General features: G+C 36.0%; 4 protein-coding genes and 1 pseudogene across 6 annotated transcripts; 3 read left to right on the forward strand and 2 right to left on the reverse strand.

Annotated features, from left to right (window-relative positions):
- The first annotated feature begins 1,171 nt into the window (after positions 1 to 1,171).
- LOC111464016 (putative ER lumen protein-retaining receptor C28H8.4) lies at positions 1,172 to 4,635 on the forward strand. The gene is made up of 6 exons (XM_023108064.1): positions 1,172 to 1,688; positions 2,717 to 2,916; positions 3,026 to 3,166; positions 3,273 to 3,353; positions 3,482 to 3,609; positions 4,543 to 4,635. Exons 1-6 carry the CDS (start codon positions 1,382 to 1,384, stop codon positions 4,574 to 4,576), a joined length of 891 nt encoding a protein of 296 aa, XP_022963832.1. The 5' UTR covers positions 1,172 to 1,381; the 3' UTR covers positions 4,577 to 4,635.
- A 937-nt stretch (positions 4,636 to 5,572) lies between these two features.
- Positions 5,573 to 7,384, forward strand: LOC111463802 (ninja-family protein 4-like). Of its 2 annotated transcripts, XM_023107716.1 has the most exons (3): positions 5,573 to 6,290; positions 6,806 to 7,253; positions 7,302 to 7,384. In XM_023107716.1, exons 1-2 carry the CDS (start codon positions 5,768 to 5,770, stop codon positions 7,216 to 7,218), a joined length of 936 nt encoding a protein of 311 aa, XP_022963484.1. In that variant the 5' UTR covers positions 5,573 to 5,767; the 3' UTR covers positions 7,219 to 7,253; positions 7,302 to 7,384. The 2 variants fall into 2 exon arrangements, with proteins under 2 accessions (XP_022963484.1, XP_022963483.1); XM_023107715.1 differs by having other exon boundaries at positions 6,806 to 7,384.
- A 669-nt stretch (positions 7,385 to 8,053) lies between these two features.
- Positions 8,054 to 9,666, reverse strand: LOC111463823. The gene has a single exon (XM_023107750.1). The coding sequence runs from the start codon at positions 9,220 to 9,222 to the stop codon at positions 8,218 to 8,220; it is 1,005 nt and encodes a 334-aa protein (XP_022963518.1). The 5' UTR covers positions 9,223 to 9,666; the 3' UTR covers positions 8,054 to 8,217.
- A 2,033-nt stretch (positions 9,667 to 11,699) lies between these two features.
- On the reverse strand, positions 11,700 to 14,208 carry LOC111463924 (wound-induced basic protein-like). 2 transcript variants are annotated; one of them, XM_023107896.1, is made up of 3 exons: positions 14,039 to 14,207; positions 12,277 to 12,364; positions 11,700 to 11,895 (listed from the first exon to the last, which is right to left on the reverse strand). In XM_023107896.1, the coding sequence occupies exons 1-2, from the start codon at positions 14,110 to 14,112 to the stop codon at positions 12,292 to 12,294; spliced, it is 147 nt and encodes a 48-aa protein (XP_022963664.1). In that variant the 5' UTR covers positions 14,113 to 14,207; the 3' UTR covers positions 11,700 to 11,895; positions 12,277 to 12,291. The 2 variants fall into 2 exon arrangements, with proteins under 2 accessions (XP_022963664.1, XP_022963663.1); XM_023107895.1 differs by lacking the exon at positions 11,700 to 11,895 and having other exon boundaries at positions 12,101 to 12,364; positions 14,039 to 14,208.
- A 1,844-nt stretch (positions 14,209 to 16,052) lies between these two features.
- Positions 16,053 to 20,672, forward strand: LOC111463922 (annotated as a pseudogene).
- The last annotated feature ends 179 nt before the right edge of the window (positions 20,673 to 20,851 follow it).

The following is a 20,851-nucleotide window of genomic DNA, read 5'->3' on the forward strand; positions in this document are numbered from 1 at the left end:
TCGATCTGAATTGGGTTAATTTTTTTAGGTTGATTTGGATCGAATTTTTGGAAAGCCAATCATTTTGGCTCGAGCCTCGAAATTGATATGTTCTTAGATTTTGTTACTGATAAGAAATAAAATTAATTTAGGAATTATTTTGTAAAAATTTATTTACTTATTTAGCTTTTCTTCCATTCTAGGAAATTGACCATTCCAACAACATTTTCAACCAACATATTTATTGATCCATAATTTTCAAATACAAAATATAGTAATAATAATAATAATATATTTGGAAAATTATTTGGTCACAAAAAAAAATGTAATTAAAATATGTGTAATAATTTAGGGTTACGATTTAATAAAATTTCATTATAAACATTTATATTTATTTTTATGACATAGTTGAATTAAATTATTTCAAAATTTTAAATTCATAGATAAATTGATTTTTTAATTAAAAAATATATATTTCAATTTAGTCCCTATATTTTGAGTTTATTTCGATTGCTATACTTTTAAATATCTAATTTTAGTCTCGGTACTTTCAACAAATCTTAAAATTAATATAGCTGTTGAAAGCAAACCGAACTGATTTTTTTTTTCTGTTCGCACACGTAAATGAAGGCTTGTAATTCTTTATCGTCAAAATAAAAAGTTGAAGAAAATTTTCAGGGTTCTTTGAGACCCGTTCCACAAATGACTTCGCTATAAAATTGTTATAAAGTTGTTGCACAGTGTGGACGGGAGCTCCATGTCTAATGGCTTGGTGCACCGAACTTGACCTTATACATCTCCGTACTATATTGCATCCACCAGTCAAACATGTATGAACGTGTTTTAAAATCGTAAGACTGTTATCCTCTGTTATCCTGTAAGAGCTAGGTACTCATTCCCGGTCGCTTTCTCTTAGTGTAAACTGCTGAGTGATCCTCGCTATCGGGCTAGAATGGGTGAGTGTAGCGGATTTGATCATCCTCTGCTTGTAGGGATCTAAGGCACCACCCCGAAGGCCGAAGCGTCATGGACGAACCTGCTCAATCCACCACCACCAATAATCAATCAAACTAGTCAAAAGTAGATAACAGGTCAAAACAGACAATATTTGCTCGTAATTCCTTCCATATAGTGAAAATTTATTAATATTAATTAATGAATTTTAGAATAAACCCTAATGGAGAGGGCAGAGTCCAAATTCATGGATCGATTTCATTTCTGGATATCAATTAATTGATTCGTTCGCCATAAATGGCAACCGATTCAATGCCGTCGGAGAAAAAAAAACTGTTCCGATCCATTTCGCCTCAAAATCGCCTTTTAAAAAACGCCTCTCTCTCTTTCTCTCTCTCTGTTTCGATCGCTCCTTCAATTTGAATTCAATCGCGCTCTGTCTCTGTAAATGGATGCGTTAGGATCATATCCGATCAATTTCAGTACCGGTAGGGTTCCGATCTCTACCAGCGGCGATGAATCGAAGAATCGCCCGATAAGGCGGAATAGGATGGTCCAAGCGGCGGCAGAGTGGCTGAAACGGCGATCCACGGTAGCGAAGATCGCTATTGCGGCGGCGGCGACGGTGTTGGCGTTGGTGACTTTGAAGGTGACTGTTAAGGATCATAATTACTTCTTCATCGCCGGTGCAGTCATTCACGCTGCCGGACTTCTCATCCTCGCTTACAAGCTCACCACTCATAAAACCTGCTCCGGCGAGTTCCTCTCTCTCTCTCTCTCCCATCTTTCAATTTTTATTTTTATTTTTATTTTTATTTTTCTGATTTTGGGATTTCTGTTTGAAAATGCAGCCAAGAATTAGGATTCAATATATATATATTTTTTATTTATTTTTATAAACATAAAATTAAATTATGGATTTAAAATATTTTTATCAATTTTTTATTTACAAACGATTTTTCCATTAATTTAATTTAATTTAATTTTTCTTTTTTTTTTTGTATTTGCAAAAATATATTGATTTTGTTTAGAACAAAATAGTAAATGTTCTTATTTCTTATAAGGGTATTTTGGTAATAAAATCAAGTATGTCACATAATGTTCTTATTTCTTATAAAGATATTTCGGTAATAAAATTAGGTCTGTCACATAATGTCCTTATTTCTTATAAGGGTATTTTGGTAATAAGATCAGGTTTGTCCCATAATGTCATTATTTCATATAAGGGTATTTTGGTAATAAGATCAGGTTTGTCACATAATGTCATTATTTCATATAAGGGTATTTTGGTAATAAGATCAGATTTGTCCCATACTGTCATTATTTCATATAAGGATATTTTGGTAATAAGATCAGGTTTGTCACATAATGTCATTATTTCATATAAGGGTATTTTGATAATAAAATCAGGTCTGTCACATAATGTCCTTATTTCTTATAAGCGTATTTTGGTAATAAAATCAGTTGATCACATTATGTCATTATTTCTTATAAGGGTATTTTGGTAATAAAATCAGTCTGTCACATAATGTCCTTATTTCTTATAAAGGTATTTTGGTAATAATATCAGTCTGACACATAATGTCCTTATTTCTTATAAGGGTATTTTGGTAATAAAACTTAGTCTGTCATAATGTCCTTATTTCTTATAAGAGTATTTTGGTAATAAAATTAGGTCTGTCACATAATGTCCTTATTTCTTATAAGGGTATCTTGGTAATAAAATCAGGTCGGTCATATAATGTCCTTATTTCTTATAAAGGTATTTTGGTAATAAAATCAGGTTTGTCGTCAAAAAGTCAAGAACTCACGGCGTTGTTCCTCATTGTAAAATTGGTGAGCGGGACAATCCTGAGGATTGACTTTTACTCAATTTTGGAGTTCATTACCCTCATCTCCACGGTTTGGGTTATCTACATGATTCGCTTCAAGTTGAAAAATACCTATGTCAAATCCCTCGACAACTTCCATTTGTATTACGTGGTAATTTTTACTGTCACTTATCAGTTTACACTTTTAGATTTATTCGTGATTTAATATGATGTTAGATTTAGAGGTCACGACTTTAACCCATTAGTTACGTTATTTACAGGTGGTGCCCTGTATGGTTCTTTCTATATTTATCTTTCCCCACGCACCCTATAATCGCTTCATTAGAGTGTTGTGGGCATTCGGTGTTTACTTAGAATCTCTTTCAGTGTTGCCTCAACTTCGACTAATGCAAAATGCTAAGGTTATTTCATTTCCTCTTTTTTCTTAATTATTTCCATTTTCCATTGATTCATCGTAACTTTAACTTTTCGGTTCATTTCGATCGTATATTTCTTATGTTTTGGCAGACGATCGAACCTTTTACTGCTCATTACGTGTTTGCTTTGGGAATTTCTAGATTCTTAGCTTTCGCTTATTGGGTTATTCAGGTTTGTTCTCGTCCCATAACCGAACAGTTTTGTTTATCAATTTCTATTTTTAAATGCTAAAGTATGTACGGATTTGGTAAGACTGTGACCTTTTTACGAACGTGGTGTTTAAATTACTTTTGTTTTAGGTTTACGATTCTCGTGGGCAATATTTTCTATTGGTTGGCAATGGTTACTTTTGGTTCATGGCAGCATTCATTGCAGAAATGATTCAATCCTTCATCTTGGCCGACTTTTGTTATTACTACATAAAAAGGTAAACTCACCTGCTTATTTCTTAAAATATTAGGTTAAATTACAAGTTTAGTCTTTAAACTTTCATATTTTATTGTTTTGTCCTTGAACTTTAAAAAAATTTAAATATGTCAAGGACCCGTTAAATCATAACAGATATTATTTAAAAATTCATAAATTTTATGGTGTACATACAACCTGATAACCCGGACCAACCCAACATAAACTATAAGGGTTGGGTTGGGTTGAATTGGATTTTCAAGTTGGTTTCAGTTCATTTTTCTGAACTCGAACTGACTTGGTTCGATTTCTCGGGTTGACCCAAGCCAAATACAAATATATAAAATATACTAAGAAGTTTACATTAATGATGAGTTTGCTAAAGTGGTACTTTGTCCTAACTTAAAACACTGTGTTTAACACCAATCAACTATATATGTTTTAATAATTTTTACTCCTTTACTCCAAAATATTTTGACCATTTTAGGGTTTATTATAGCTTCTGAATCAACATGTAGCCCGAACCATGTACACCCCTCAACCCAATTCCTCAACCCAACCCAACCCAGAAGTCCGGACCATGTACACCCCTCAACCCAACCCAACCCAGAAGCCCGAACCATGTACGCCCCTCATCCCAATCTTTACTATAGCTTCTGAATCAACATGTAGCCCGAACCATGTACAACATGTGGCCCGAACCATGTATAACCCTCAACCCAACCCAGAAGCCTGGACCATGTACACGCCTCAACCCAATCCTTACTATAGCTTCTGAATCAACATGTTGCTCGGACCATGTACACCCCTCAACACAATCCCTCATGATCGAACTTTTGAGTTGGGTAAAAAAAAATCTCTCAACCCAACCTAGACCCAGACCATGCACACCCCAAAACATTTGGGCGTTTGGATTTATGTTTTCTAATTGTATTTTTATGATTTCAAATTGCAGCATGGTGAAAGGACAATTGAGGATGCCGGTTTAAAGTCTTAATTTTTAAAGTATATTTTAAAGAACGAACATTATAATTTAATTGTATCACCATTTTTCCTTCATTACTTTACACTTTGCATTATATTCGCATTTTAATTAATTATTTATGAAGTTTTAGGATTTAAACCAATAAAATTATTAAATAACGCTTAAAATTTAGAGGTATAAATTATTTTTTTTTTGGTCCTAATTTTTAACTCAAAATTTAATTAATAATGAAGGGTAAAAAATGTGCTATAATTTAAATTTGGGTCAAAATTGATTTATTTCCAAACAAAAAGAAAAATAGTTATAAAAAAAAAATAAAATAAAATAAGTCGATTGTACGGTGGCTGATGCATAACATTGTCGTGGCCTCTGGATCACCGTCGATTTCGTATCCCTTCTCCAAGTGTATAATGAAGCCACGTGGCACCTCAAGTAAAATAAAATTTAAAAAAAAAAAAACAAAGATTATTCCACGCGCCATATGAATCGGGGCCCACAGAATAATTCGTCACGTACTTTTCGTGAGGCCGCGTCCGAAAATCTGCCACGTCTCCGACACTGTCACAGCGTGACGTCGCCGTGTCAATATCACTAGGCCTTTTCATAAAAGTTGGCGCACCTCTTAGCTGTATAATCTCCACGTGTCATTCTACAACCACTTACAGCAGGGCCCACTTTGAAAACAAGTAACGTACACGTGGCATATTATGGTTGGTGGAGCTGGTCTCGCGTTTTGAGATTTTAACGTGGAAAAAGACCGTAGATTATTTGTGGGGACGGGAAATTCCACCACCACGTGTCCTTCTTACGCAGCCTCTGTTTCCACGTGTCGTGACCTCAATGTTTACACGTGTTAAACATGGACCCCACAATAAAATAATAATATAAATATTTCAAAGATTAATGGTTTGGCCAATGAATTACCAACACGTGGAATAAAGTCAAAGGATTGACCAGGGATAGAGATATAATAGATTAATGGCGGAGGCGAAGGCTTCGGTTGCGCTAAAACTATCTCTGTGATTCCATTCTCTCCCTACGTGTTCCTTCCAATCCCACCGCCTCCTTCATCTCCTCCGCTGCCGCCACGTCGCCGCTGCTCCGCCTCCCGAGAATCCCTCCGTCCATATAATCCAAATCCACAAATCTTCATTCTCACACTTGTTCTACTCTTGATTTCATTTTTGTCCGGGAGATGAAATCGGCGGTGATACGTGAAGAAGGCGGCGATCTAGACCTCGATTTAGGGCTTTCAATCGGCGGAGCTTTCAGAAATTTACCGGAAAAGTTAACCCTAATCAACAATGGCTCTGATGAGGAGAGCGGAGTTACCGATGAGAAGATTAGAAGCGCGATTAGGCGAGGAGAGGCCAAGAGGAAGCGAGAAGAAGAACGGAATCGGCCATTGAAGAGGGAGAAGAAGCTTGAAGGTTTAGGATCTGAATGTGATTTGATGAACAATGTGGATCTTCAAAATCCGTATCCCTACTCGTCGTTGCAGTACGTGCCGTTTCTCAATGGCTATGGCTATCCGTTTCCCTGCCTGACGCCGTACTGGGCCGTCGGTGAGCGAACCCTCCATCAGCCGGCGGTGGCTTGCCGGAGTGTTCCCGATGTTGGTGGAAGCAAGAACAGGAAAACTGGGTCTTCTGGATCCTCCCCTGTTTGCAGTTCCTCTGTTATTTCTGATAATTATCACAGTTCTTCCTCTCATGAAGGTATTTTCTTTTAAGCTTTAGAAATACATCTCTATTGTTACGAGGCTGGTTGGGAAAACCCAAAATAAAGCCACGAGAGCTTATAATTACGATGCCCTTAGCCTAACCATGTCAATACAATCCTCATCGAATAAAGAAGTTGTGACCCTCAAAGGTGTAGTCAAAAGTGACTCAAATATCGAACAAATGGTGCACCTTGTTCGATGACTCCAGAGAAAGAGTCGAGCTTTAATTAAGAGGAGACTGTTCGAGGGCTCCATAGAGGCCTCGAAGAGGCTCCCTAGCATAATTTGTTCAAGGTGAAAATTGTTGGGAGGGAGTCCTTGATACGAGGCTCCGCGAGAGCTTATGCTCAAATGGACAATATCATATTATTGTGAAAGCTCGTGATTTCTAACGACATAGATTTTGTAGAACGTGTCGAATCTAAACCATTTGATTTCCATTTTGCTTTTCAAGTAGATCATTCTAGTTCATGTTCTTAATGAGTTGTGTTCTTGTTCATGTTCTTCCAGGAGTTAGTAGCAGAAGCAATTCATGTAATTCCTCATCTAAGAATCATGTTAAACCAAAGGCTTGCAGTGAGAAATTCGTTGAATCCCATGTTTCCAAACCCAGAATCAAGAACTCTTCAATGGTGAATGGAAAGCCTCCAAAGCCTGAAATCCAGAGCCGCCATGTCCAAAGTTTTGAGCAAATGCCCTGCGTTTCAACCACAGGGATTGCTCCCAATGGCACCAAAACCATAACCACTGGCTTCTTGTATAGATACTCAAACTCGGAGGTCAGTATTTTGTGTGTCTGCCATGGAGAATCCTTTTCACCAGCCGAGTTCGTTAGGCACGGCGGCGGCGGTGAGGTTTCTCATCCTTTGAAACACATAACTGTTCTTCCAACTAATGGAATCGTACCTTCTTCAATTAGATGAATCCATGTATCTAATTTAGATCATTACCGCTTAACATCTTTTTTTGATATTCATGTATCTGATTTAGATCATTACAGCTTAACATCTTTTTTTGATATTGAAACTTCGATACCATCACTATGTTGGTGATTTTGGTCGACTTCATTGAATAATTTAACGTTGGCAAGATAGGGATCCGCAAGCAGCTCTCTCGATCCCAAATCTTTTAGCTTTTTGCCCCTTGTTTTTTTAGTTAGATTGGAGTCTAACGAGAATAATATTCTACAAACAATTCATTTATTTTCAAACAGATCCATTTACTATTCATCATTGTAACAATAAAAAAGAATTTCATTTTTATCGTTAGAACTTTCAAAATAATTTTAAAAATGAATGGAAATGAAAACTAAAGACTATACTTTTTCTATAGATTTCTTACCTTTGAGTATGAAGTATCTTTCTTCTATATTTTCTCATCTTTTATTTTTCTAATGTTTGATTTCTCGTGTAATAATTCAAGCTCACCACTAGTAAATATTATATTGTCTCCTATTATATATTATATATTGTTGATATATAACATTTATTGTCTCCTATTATATATTGTTGATATATAACGAACCACTCCACAATCTACAAACAAGATCGAGCTTACAAGATCGATCGTATTAAGCTTTGATAAGTTTTTCAATTCTAGCCGCGTACTAATTAATCAAGGGTTTATTTACCAATAAAAATGACTCAAATTTGATAAGATACACCAAAAACAGAGATTAAGCCAAAAAGAAAGAAAACAAAACAAGAATCATAAAGGTAAAAAGAAGAAACAAAAAAATGGGTTAGATTAGATTTTAGATAGATATCCAATTAGCAACAAGAACAAAAATTATATACCTTCACTATTTGAACAGTTGAATCAAAACGAAAACCAAACCAACAAAAGAAAAAAATGGAGGATTACAATGATTATGATGAAGAACATGAAGAACCAAAAAGAAAAAAAAAACCCAAAACAATTCATCAATGGATCAATCTCTTTCTACTTCCTTTTCTACTCAACCATCCAAATCCCTTCAAAGCTTTGGTCATTTTCATAAGATTTGGCCTCCTCATTCCCAAATTCATCTTCCCCGCCGAGAATTTCAGTGCCTGTAAGCAGCAAAGTTGCCCTTCTTCTTCCTCTTCTTCTTCTTCTTCTTCTTCTTCTTTCTTGGATTTTCTATTGTCTTTCTCCTTCTTCTCGTATGTTTCCCATAGTGAATCCATCCCTTCTGTTTCCTCTGAACTGTGCCTCTCTTCGAAGAGCTTACAGGCGAGTGTTCTTCGCCATTCTTTCTCTTTCCTCATCGATCCGTAGCTTCCTAATGATGAATAATCTCTACCAAAACTCCCTGGTGAACTCCATGGAGGACTCGATTCAGATCTTGAAGAACTCGATGATTCTTTCAAATCATTCATGATTTCATGCTTTTCGTCTCTGTTTTCGAATTTGGCTTCTTGTAATTCCTCTGTTTTTGCTTCAACTTCTGCTATTATCAGGGGATTTTCCGGGAGAGTTTTGATTTTCTCGGGAAAATGCTCCATGGGTTCTTGAAAATCGACTTCCACTTCTACTTCTTGGAGACTGTGTTCATATGGGTTTTGTTCAGAGCCAAAAGTGTAAGCCTCAAACACGATTTTGTAAGCTTCAAGCTCTTCCATGGGGGATTCGTCTGGTGTTCTCGGGCGTAAACTGTCAAAAACAACATGGTAAGTAGTAGCAAGAAAGCCCATTTTGGAAGAATCTGCAAAATGATGAAAATGGTGATGAAGATGATGATCAAACAGGGAGAATAATGCAAAGAGGAGGAGAAAAGTGGTGATGAAGAGAGGAGAGAGAAAGGAAAGAAGCTTGAGAAAGTAAGGGAAGAAGAAGATGAAGAAAGACAAGTGAAGAGGGTGAGAGAGGAGGAAGAAGAAGAAATGGAAGAAATGAGAGACACAGGACAATCCAAATGCTTTCTTGGAGATGGAAATTTCAGACATTGTTTATGATTTCTTTCCTTTTTTTTCTCTCTGTTTTTGAAGCTCTGTAACAATGGCGATGGTGGAGTTTGTTGGGGGAAAGTTCAGTGGGAGAGTAGATTTTGGTAATGAAATGGAGAGGAGAGAGACAGGAACTGTGAGAATTGGGAGAGAAAGCGGCGTGAATAAAGGAAAGAGACTGAAACAGAGAGAGAGAAAAGAGGAGGCAAAGAACAATGGAAAGAAAATGGCAGACCTTTACAATCTAACTACCAAATTATTATGATCCTCTCCATGATCTTTTTCTTTCACTCTAATTTTTTACTCTTCCATGGTTATCGAAAAAAATGTTTAGTGGTTACCATGCCACTCTAGAGAGTGTAAAGAAAGAAAAGCCCGACTCGACCTTATAGTTAGGTCATTCTATTTCGGTCCATGATCAAGTTCTTAGGGTATGTGTCAGAATAGCCGTAGGTCAACCTGTTTCAAGAATTAAATGATTGTTAGTGAAATAACGTATAGGTTTGGGTGGGATGATACCAAGTAGAGTAGTTGCAATTGACATGCAAAACCGAGAAGGAACTTCCTTAAAATTCTAATAATCATAATTCAATTGGTTAAGAACTATGGCACGAAAAGAAGAGAATTAAGATAAGAGAACGAATCTCATGTACCTGAAAAAAATACACACTAAAAAGAATGAACTCACTTCCTACAGATGGATAATAAATAAAATAAGAAAAAAAATGGTTGAAATCAACCAACTTAGATTACTACACTTTCTGAAATAAAAGACTAAAATTGTGGCATGATTGAAAAACTGAGGTTTCAATTCGGAAGAATTCATATGATTACAGTGGCTATGATTATTGAGATGACAAACCCATAAATTAGGAACATTATAATACCATTATTGTTCAACTTTAAGGCAAAAGGTTAAATTAAAGCAATCCATTGGCAGTAATTTTAGCCTTTTGTTTGTTGAAATAGCTTTCTAGCTTTCTAGCACTTGCCATAACTACCAACCCTACATTTATGCCCTTTCATATTGATTTACCACTTCAAACGGCCTAATATGACTATATTTAAAGACTACGGATCAAATCAAATCATAGTAATTTTATGACTATATTTAAAGACTATGGATCAAATCAAATCATAGTAATTTTATTGTAAAATCATTAGCCTAGTGATATTGTCTACTTTGAACATAAAAAATCTCATGGTTTTGCTTTTAATTTTCTAAAAAAAAACTCATTTCAATAGAGATAGTGTTCCTTACTTATGAACCCATTTCAATAGAGATAGTATTCCTTACTTATGAACCCATGATCTTCCCTCTAATTAGTCAATATGAGACTCCTCTCTCAACCATCCTCAATAGAAACGGTGAGTTTCATAAATTTCTAACAACCGATTAAACTAGAAAAATGGGTAGGCCACATTTGATAAACTTCAGACCTCATACACTTCTAAAAGTTTAGACATCGAGCTGTTATCAAATGGATTGACATCGAGCTTGTATCTTCGAAAACCACCAAACAGTATTTAGGAAGAGAAATGGGGAAAAGAGAAGGAAAAAAAGGCTTGCGAAAAAACAACAGAAAAAAACGGAAAGGTCAGAATTGTGAATGCAAAAATGAGACACGTTTGTGGACACCAGACCTAGAAAGAGACTGCATCTCCACATAAAATAATCTTATATAGGAGGGTGGCAGAAACGAGTTTAAAAAAAAAAAAAAACTATAGTTATGGGATATATGTGTTTAAGTTATAAACCTAATCCCTTTTTAGTTACTAACATCGTCTAATAAATAACTTTCAATTTTATGTCCAAGGGATATAAAAAAAATTTTAAAACTATCTAACAAGTCCTTAAATTAATCATTATTTTTTAAAAGGTAAAGATTTACTAAATACAAAATTCAACGTTTATAACTCTATTAAATATAAATTTTAAATTTATATCCCATAACTAAAAGACACAATTAAACATTCGACCACTTGCTAAATATTTTAAAAATTTAGAGATAGAGCCATTTAAATAAAAGAACACCCTCCCCCCTCTGAAAAGTCTTTTAAGTCATAACCTAATGCTAAATCTCAGAAATTTCTTGTTATTGGATTGGATTCATCCACTATAACTCAAGCCCTAAAGCAAACCCTATGGAAGTGGGATTGTTGTAGTGTGGGAATAGGACTTTTGAGGGCTATAAAAGGAACAACATCATGATAATGCAACTACTGATTATGGCTACTTGCGTGCATGCCTTTGCAACAGACGGTGCAAATTAGACACGTCTTTACGGTCCATGGCAGTTCTTCATGAATGGGAAAGGAGGTAAAGATTCTAAAAACTGAAGATGGTTCTTTTTCGTTTACCCCTAATGACTGCCTTCCCATCCCCTTTATTTACATGCAGACATATGTATTTAATTCAATAACAAAAGTACAAACAAGAAAAGAGAAGTTCTAAAGTCACGAGAGAGGTTTATTTGTAGATAAATATTGTTACTTACAATGCTTGTGTACTGCCATTGCCAAGACGGCAATAATGGTGCTTCGGATGCTTTACGGGGATGGGCCCACCAAAGTTGACAATGCTAAGATATGTTCCCGTCGCCCAAGAAGGAAGATTTCTCTCCATTTGTATTTGTCCAATGCAAATGTTATATAATTATATTCCTGTTTGTCCTGCGTTCAATTAAAAGTCAAAAAGGAATGGAAAGGATGAATCCACCCAATTATCATCTTTTCTCCAATCATCCACCAGACCCCAATGAAGAATTATTAAAGATATCAAACCTTCGTTTCATCATAACATCAACCGTACTACTAGCAAAGCATTTACCAGTGACAAAAACACTCATAAATTGACATAAAAGGCTTGGCCAACAAATAAAATCATAAAAAGAAAGATATGCTTGGATTATAAAATCATGAATTGACATAAACTTGCTCATTGCAAGCACAAAGCCTCCATATGGCAGAACGTTAATAAAGTCATACAAGGAATATGAAAACTGGTTCTATTGAAACAATTCAAACTTGACTACAATATGATCTACAACCTACATATTCACGTTGTTATTACTCTGTCATGACAGGCTTGTTCTCATTTGCCTTGAATCTTTGCTCTTTGGGCTTCTGCTCCTCAATTTTTCTGAAGTAAACATCACAAACAACTGATAAGGCTACAAATGCTCATTTATAACACGACAATGTAGCTATTCCAAATCGAGAAAATACATTCCAAAATTCAAAATATATTCTTCTTGTATTATGTAAAAATCGAACTTTCATTGAGACAAAATGAAAGAATACAGTCATATAAAAAGGAGAGGCCTAAATAGCCCACAAGGGACTCCAATTAATTAAAATGTGGCTCGGTGAGTAATTATAAAAATATTCACAAACAGAACAGAGAAGAGAATTGAGTAACGAATACAGAATATATTATGTTATTACTACTTTTAATTTCCCCCTTTAAATGCTACCTTAATCATTAGCAACAACAATTATGGATATTATGGAAGTTGAATAATGAGAGAGTAAAACAAAAGGAATGAAGGGTACAATATTTAACCTTTAGATTTCATCTATTAAGATATTCACTACAGTTGAATCATAATCTTTAAACCATGGAATTAATATCGCATAGAATAAACGGTAAGCCAGGCCAGATCCAAAACATCTAAAATAAAGATAGTTAAGTCGGTCATGCGCTTTTTTCTTTTTTCTAAATAAAACAAAGGATTAATATATGCACTTTTTTTGCTCTCTCTCTTCCTTTTTTTTTTTTTTCCTTTTTTTAATATGAAACAGATTGGTAGTATGAAATATAACGAAAAGGGAGGAAACCTAGGCTCCAGGCTAAAGAAATTACCAAAAAAAAGGACCAAAAGATCATTGAGATTAAAATTGCTAAAGGCAGTGTAGTAACATTTACACCAAGATAAAAGCAGCCACTAAAATTAATTCAAGAAAAATATTGCTAAATGCTAAAGGCGGTGCTGTTAAATGTCTGTTGTTTCATGCAACAGAAGATTCCAAAAGAAAGTTTAATTTACACTTGAAAATCTTAAAGAACATACAGTTTAAAAAGAAATTGCAAAACCTATTGTCGGTAACTATGTACCGAGTTAAAAACAGGCAAATCCAAAAGTCTCAAGGAATCTAGAACGGAAGTAAATAAACTATGCTAAGAAGCTTTCCGTAAAAGTTTGGTATAGTTCGCCCGTCAAAACTCTATTGGATCATTCATAGCAATTAAATCTGCATGACGCTTCAAAATAGAATGTTTTTTTTAAATAATGCTTCATGCTTTTATTCATTAGCAAGCAACAAGTACGCTTGAAGTACAGAAATCTTTGAAGATTCGAGAGCAAACATCGATAATAAAAGCAAGACGAAGAACGAATAGAGAACTAAATGGCCAAATAAAAGCTACCAATTCTAAGAGCATTCAAACGCTGTTAGTTCCGTTCGCAAGATCAATTTCAAACAAATTTCGATATCCATTCAACAACCTAAACTTCTAGAGCCTCTAGATCAATTTACTAACATCTAAAGAAAGCCAAAAGGCAGCACAATCAAACAAGCCAATAGCAGACAAATAAGACAACTTACAGAGCCAAATCAAAAGCAAAATAAAGTAAACGAAAATCAAAACAACCTAGAATCCAAAATCAAACAAATAGACAGTTACAGAAAAGAGAAAAAATCAAGTTAACGAACTACTTTACAAAAAAAAAAATATATATATATATATATATATATATATCTCCACAAATACGTTTCTAATTGTAAACATGGTGAAAGTAAGAGCATCGCATACCTTTTGTCGTAGGCACCTCCTCCCTTCTGGCTGAGGAAAGAGCGGAACAGATGAGAGTTGACGTCGTAGATCATCGTGAAGCAATTGGGAGAAACAGCAACAATATTCCAAGCAAAAACCCTAGTCTGTCGCCGCCCTCCAAATCTGCAACTTTCGTCTGTATGAATATCGGTATCTAGAGAAATAGGCGGTAAACGAGCGTTTAAATACTCCATAAATTTCAAATTTTTAATTTTTTTTATTTAATAAAATCTTAAATTATTTGAATAAAAAAAATTAAATATACAATTTTTAAATTGAAGGATACTAAAATTATAATTAATTTTTTAATGCTACAAATATGGTTCCTATTTTTATTTTATTTATTAATTACAATAATAAATACTAGTTTTAATATTTATTAAAAACATACTCGACTAAATTTAGATATTTAAAATATATACTTTAATAACAATATTCAGCACTAAAAATAAATGATATTTCAATATTTTACATTTTAATTTCAAAACTAAATAAATAAAATATTTAAATTCTAATTTCATCTCCATGAAATATTTATTTTAGCCTTTGGTTTTTATGTTTATTTTAATTTTAATAAAAACACAAGATATATCTCGAGCACGTATACTAATATATTAATACGAGTATAATGGTTCGTCGGTGTCTTTTAGCTCCCTACCGACTCTCCCTCTTATTTTATTTTCCACAACTACCCTTCCTCATTTATTTAAATCTCCAATATGTCCTCTCTTATCCATTCGTTGCGCAATTTACGAAAACACCCTTTCCCTTAACTTCAAGTAAATAAGTACATGTCAATTACCGTTGAACTCATAGCTCAGTTTACGCCCCCTCTCCACTCAGTGTACACAACAAAATTATATCATTGTCACGTGTAGTTTTCTCGGTACTTTGTATATGGGAAGAATAATTTAGATTCATCCTTTTTTTTTCCACAACTACCCTTCCTCGTTTGTTTAAATCTCCAATATGTCCTCTCTTGCCCATTCATTGCACAAAGTACGAAAACGCCCTTTCCCTTGACTTCAAGTAAATAAGTATATGTCAAGTATCATAGAACTCACTGTAACTTAAATATAAGATATTTGTTGGCTCAGTTTACGCCCATCTCCACTCAATCTACACGACAAAATTATATCATTGTCACGTGTAGTTTCCTCGGTACTTCAGCAGCATATGGGAAGAATAATTCAAACTCACCCTATTAATTTATTTTCCACAACTACCCTTCCTCATTTCTTTAAATCCCCAATACGTCCTCTCTTACCCATTCGTGTGCAAATTACGAAAACGCCCTTTCCCTTGACTTCAAGTAAATAAGTATATGACAAGTACCATGGAACTCACTGTAACTTAAACATAAGATATTTGTCAGCTCAATTTACGCCCATCTCCATTCAGTCTACACGACAAAATTATATCATTGTCACGTGTAATTTCCTCGGTACTTCAGCAGCATATGGGAAGAATACTTTAAATTCACCGTATTATTTTTTTTCCACAACTACCCTTCCTCATTTGTTTAAATCTCCAATATGTCCTCTCTTACCAATTCGTTGCGCAAATTACAAAAACACCCTTTCCCTTGACTTCAAGTAAATAAGTATATGTCAAGTATCATGGAACTCACTGTAACTTAAATATAAGATATTTGTTGGCTCAGTTTACGCCCATTTCCACTCAGTCTACACGACAAAATTATATCATTGTCACGTGTAGCTTCCTCGGTACCTTAGCAACATACGGAGAGGACGATTCAGACTCACGATAAAGGGTACAACAATATCTTTAAAAATAAAATAAATACTAACAACGATACTATTTTTTTTTTCAATTGAAATATGGTTTTTAAGAACATTTTTTAAAAAATTTAATGATAAAAATGATTTTTTTTAGTGGAGGGCATAATTGGAAGATAAAATGTTGGAAAATTTCCAGCATTCATATGCATAATGGTTGAAAAATCTTTCAAAAAAGTGTAATCTCTCTCTCTCTCTCTAGAACCGATTCTCTCTCTCTCTCTCTCTCTCTCTATATATATATATATCCATTGTAAAGTTCAACGGCCGTTGTAAATGCTCACCACCTTCCCTTCTCTTCATAATCTCAATCCCCTCTTTAAATTTTTTCAATCGTTCTTCTCCACCGCCTCCGCTCAGGTATGAACGCCGTCCTCTCTCTGTTTTATCGCATTTTGCTCGCTCTCCGGTCATCGGCATTCGCCGTTGACGGACAGAATCGAATGCCGATGAGTTGTTTCTTGTTGTTGTTTAGTATTGGATTTGTTTAGATGGATGAGTTTGAGAATTCCACCGCCGAATTTGATGAGGTTTTTCCTTGTTTTTACATTAATTTTTGAGTTCAATGTTTGGGAGAGGAGTTTTTGATATGAATGGAAGAAGAAGAAGAAGGTTTTTGTCATTAAAGTTGACTTGGGTTACTTCAATTTGGATGAACGGCTTAGATTTGATTAGACTGGAAAGTTTGTTGATGGAGCCATCCAAATTTGTGTTTATGTTTGTTTTTTTTTTCAATTTAAGCTGCTATTGCCTGCAAATGTTAGCTATATGTTGCTCTTTATTTGCTTTCTTGGTTGATAATAGTTTAAACTGGTACTTCATTTAGGTTATTGATTGTGTGAGATCCACGTCGGTTGTGGAGAGGGGAACGAAGCATTCTTTATAAAGGTGTGGAAACCTCTCCCTAATAGACGTGTTTTAAAAACCTTGAGGGAAAGTCTAGAAGGGAAAGCTCAAAGAGGACAATATTTGCTAGCGGTGGACTTGGGCCATTATAAATGGTATCAGAGCTAGATACTGGGTGATGTGCCTGTGAGGAGGTTGAGTCTCGAAGGGGGTAGACACGAAGCGTTGTGCTATCAAGGAAGCTGGACCCCAAAAGGGGTGGATTAGGGGGTCCCACATTGATCGGAGAAGGGAACGAGTGCTAGCGAGGACGCCGGGCCCCAAGGGGGGGGATTGTGAGATCCCACATCGGTTGGAGATGAGAACAAAGCACCCTTTATAAGGGTGCGGAAACCTCTCCCTAGTAGATGCGTTTTAAAAACCTTGAGGAGAAGCCCAAAAAGGGAAAGCCCAAAGAGGACAATATCTGCTAGCGGTGGACTTGGGTTGTTACCAATGGTATCAGAGCCAGACACGGGGTGATGTGCTAGCAAGGAGGCTGAGCCCTGAAGAGGGGTGGACACGAGGCGGTGTGCTAGCAAGTACGCTGAACTCCGAAAGGGGGTGGATTGGGGGGTCCCACATCGATTGGAGGAGGGAACGAGTGCCAGCGAGGATATTGGGTCCCAAGGGGGGGTAGATTGTGAGATCCCACATTGGTTGGGGAGGAGAACAACGCACCCTTTATAAGGTTGTGGAAACCTTTCCCTAGCAAACGTGTTTTAAAAATCGAAAGGGAAAGCCCAAAGAGGACAATATCTTCTAGCGCTGGACTTGAGGTGTTACAAATTCACAAATGATGCTTGAATTTTGTAGTCGTACCCTATGTTGCACATCTGAACTCCATTCAGATTGCTTCAGTTAAGACGAAATGATGTTAACCACTACTATTATTTAGGATCAGGAATATATTTAAACACATTTTTTAAGTACTTAAAAAGTCATTTCAAATAGACGAGTCATTCTTAGAAACTCACATTCTATATCATCGTTACGATCGAACCAGCTTTGTTCTTTGAGCCTTATCGATCCGTTTATTGTTTGTCATTATGTAGTTACATGTTGGCCTATGTTTTTGGATCCTGATTGAGTTTGTTCTGCTTGTCTGCTCTAGATGTGAGCTGATCCAGGAAAAACAACCAAACAATACCACTTGATAACAAGATTGAAGCAAATTATGGTGAGCTTAAGAAGGCGAAAACTCCTGGGACTTTGCACTGGTAAAATTTACCAAGGGCATTACTCATTTTGCTTTGGCTAATTGAAGTGTTGGAAGAACTGACTTTTCATATAGTTTTTCTCTTTTGATTCGTGATTTTGAATGAAACGAACTTGGGACTTGTAGGCAAAGGCTCGTTTGTTGCTCCGGTTTAAAAATTTTCTGAAGATTTGACTATTGAAGATCACGTGTACGGTACGGATTTCGTTAGTGTTCATCCCGTCTGCTCAGACAAAGTGAACAAGATAAAAGAGGTCAGTAAATATTTCCAATTTCTTTAATCACTACATAATCACATCATACTCGACTGTTCCTCATAGTACATAGCTATATGTCTCTGTGAGATCCCATATTAGTTGGAGAGGAGAACGAAACATTCCTTATAAGGGTGTGGAAACCTCTCCCTAACAGACATGTTTTAAAAACCTTGAGGGGAAGTCTGAAAAGGAAAGTCCAAAGAGGACAATATCTACTAGTGGTAGACTTGGGCTGTTACAAATGGTATTAGAGCCAAACACCGGACGATGTGCCAGCGAGGAGGCTGAGTCTCGAAGGGAGGTGGACACGAGGTGGTGTGCCAACAAGGACGCTGGATCTCGAAAGGGGGTGGATTGGAGGGTCCAACATCAATTGGAGAAGGGAATGAGAGCCAGCAAGGACGCCGGGCCCTAAAGGGGTGGATTATGAGATCATAATCGGTTGGGGAGGAGAGCAAAACACCCTTTATAAGGGTGTGAAAACCTCTCCTTAGTAGACGCATTTTAAAACCGTGAGATTGACGGCGATACGTAACGGAAAAAAGTGGACAATATCTACTAGCGGTGGGCTTCAGCTGTTACGGTCTCTCACATCAAAACCTTATTTCTTTCTTTTTCTTTCTTTTTGTTTCATAGTTTAATTTGCTGTCAGTTTTTGTACTTCACTATGAAACAATCACATCATGAAGCAAAATTATCTGTAAAATTGCTCATGTTTTTTTTTTCCTTTTAATAACAATTACCATATTGAGCTAGATCAATGCACAAGGTTGCATGAGATTCCAACAATATTATTAAGTCATCCATTATAGCCGCTAGCTGAGTCCAGTAGACTCCCTGTTTAGCTCATCCTCTTCATCAGCTCTTTTATCGGGATACTATCACCTAGGTTCGTAAAGTTTGAATGGATGTCGGAGCGTAGTATGGATACGGTTACCCAAACTTTTCTGGTTTACCCGAGCATTCCCCACATCCAACAGCTTATGGGAATGCTACACGTGTTCCATCAATAAAAGAAGACTATTCTTTTTCTTTCCCTTTTTTTCCTGCCAATGCAAGAATGGCTTGTTTTTTAGTACACAAAATGGACATTTATGCTGGATACCTATCTCAATAATATGACGTTTTTTTTCAGAATCCCGTTGCACGTATAGAGCCTGAACCGTCAGGGGTATCTGTTTTGGATACATCAAAAGAGAAAAATGACGAGCCAGTTGCAGGTTTGTTCGGTCATCCCTTCATATTTACGAGTTACATGAATGTATGTGATATTAGGATATAAGTCTATTGTTTGATGTAACATTATTTGTTCGATTATACTATTGATTCATCTTGGAGACGGGTAGGTCGCATTTTCTTTATGCTAGTCAATGAATTCTCGAAAGTAATAAACTTGGCCAACACGAGCATAACTCAACAGTTAATGCATCTATCTGTCTCTGTCTATTCATTCTCCGTCTGCACTAATGAAGAAAGTCTGTATTATGACACGAGCTGCATGCTACTGTATTTACAGACCCGCCCGTCAAGCGTCGAAAGAGACACCGGAGAAAGCAGTTTCTGGACGAACCGTTCTTAATGAGAGGTGTTTATTTCAAGAACATGAAATGGCAAGCTGCTATAAAGGTTGACAAGAAACAAATACACTTGGGAACTGTCGGATCACAAGAAGAAGCTGCTCATTTGTATGACAGGTAATGTCTTTAAGTGACATAAAGTGTGTAAGGGAACCTCCCCAATGAGCTGACCATTAGTCTTTTGCTATCCTAGAGCTGCTTTCATGTGTGGAAGGGAACCCAACTTTGATCTCTCTGAGGCGGAGAAGCAAGAACTGAGACGGTTTAATTGGGACGAGTTTTTAGCCATGACCCGTCGTGCGATTACGAATAGAAGTAAGTCTACTCCTTCTTTACGTTTTCGCAAATGCTTCCAGTTCCTAGTATTGATCATATGAGTTATTTATCGTCGTGTTCTTCAGAACAGAAGAGACTTAGTCCAGAATCAAAGAAGTCTGAACAACTCTAACAAAAAACGCAACGAAACGAGTTCATTGAAGTCCAAGATCAAGTATGGAGACGTGTAGTTTTGAATTTTTTGTTCAAATGCTCGTGGGGTTAGGCAAAGCAACCTCCTACAAGTTTTGGATGTACATAATTTTAGTGGTTTAGGCAAATCCGAGCTGGTGAAAGAACGACGTATGGTGATAACCTACTCGAGAGGGTCTTTTCTGAATCTACTTGATGATACTTCAAGTCTCGAGATGCCACCTATGACAAGTTCGAGCTATTTTCGAGCTCAGAATCCATGGCCTCAGCTATCCCTTGCTGCAGTGGTGATCTCACACAATCATGGAACCTGGTTCTCATGAAGGAAGAAGGTGCCATTGTTAGCCATCTTATGTTCATAGTTTAATGCCTTTGTTACTGGTTTCCATTGTTATTATTTGAAGGTCTCATTGTGGGACACATTTTATTTTTCTAATCATTTTATTTTGTGAAATGAAATTCTTTTACCTTAATGATCGAATTGATAAAATAAATAATTCAAAATTACAATTACCGTGATTACAATTACCGTGAGTGTCAATGAGTGTCAAATCTACTGCTAACAGATATTGTCTTTAGATTTTCTT

Source organism: Cucurbita moschata, unplaced genomic scaffold (assembly GCF_002738365.1).
Source record: "Cucurbita moschata cultivar Rifu unplaced genomic scaffold, Cmos_1.0 Cmo_Scf00029, whole genome shotgun sequence".
NCBI classification, from domain to species: Eukaryota; Viridiplantae; Streptophyta; class Magnoliopsida; order Cucurbitales; family Cucurbitaceae; genus Cucurbita; species Cucurbita moschata.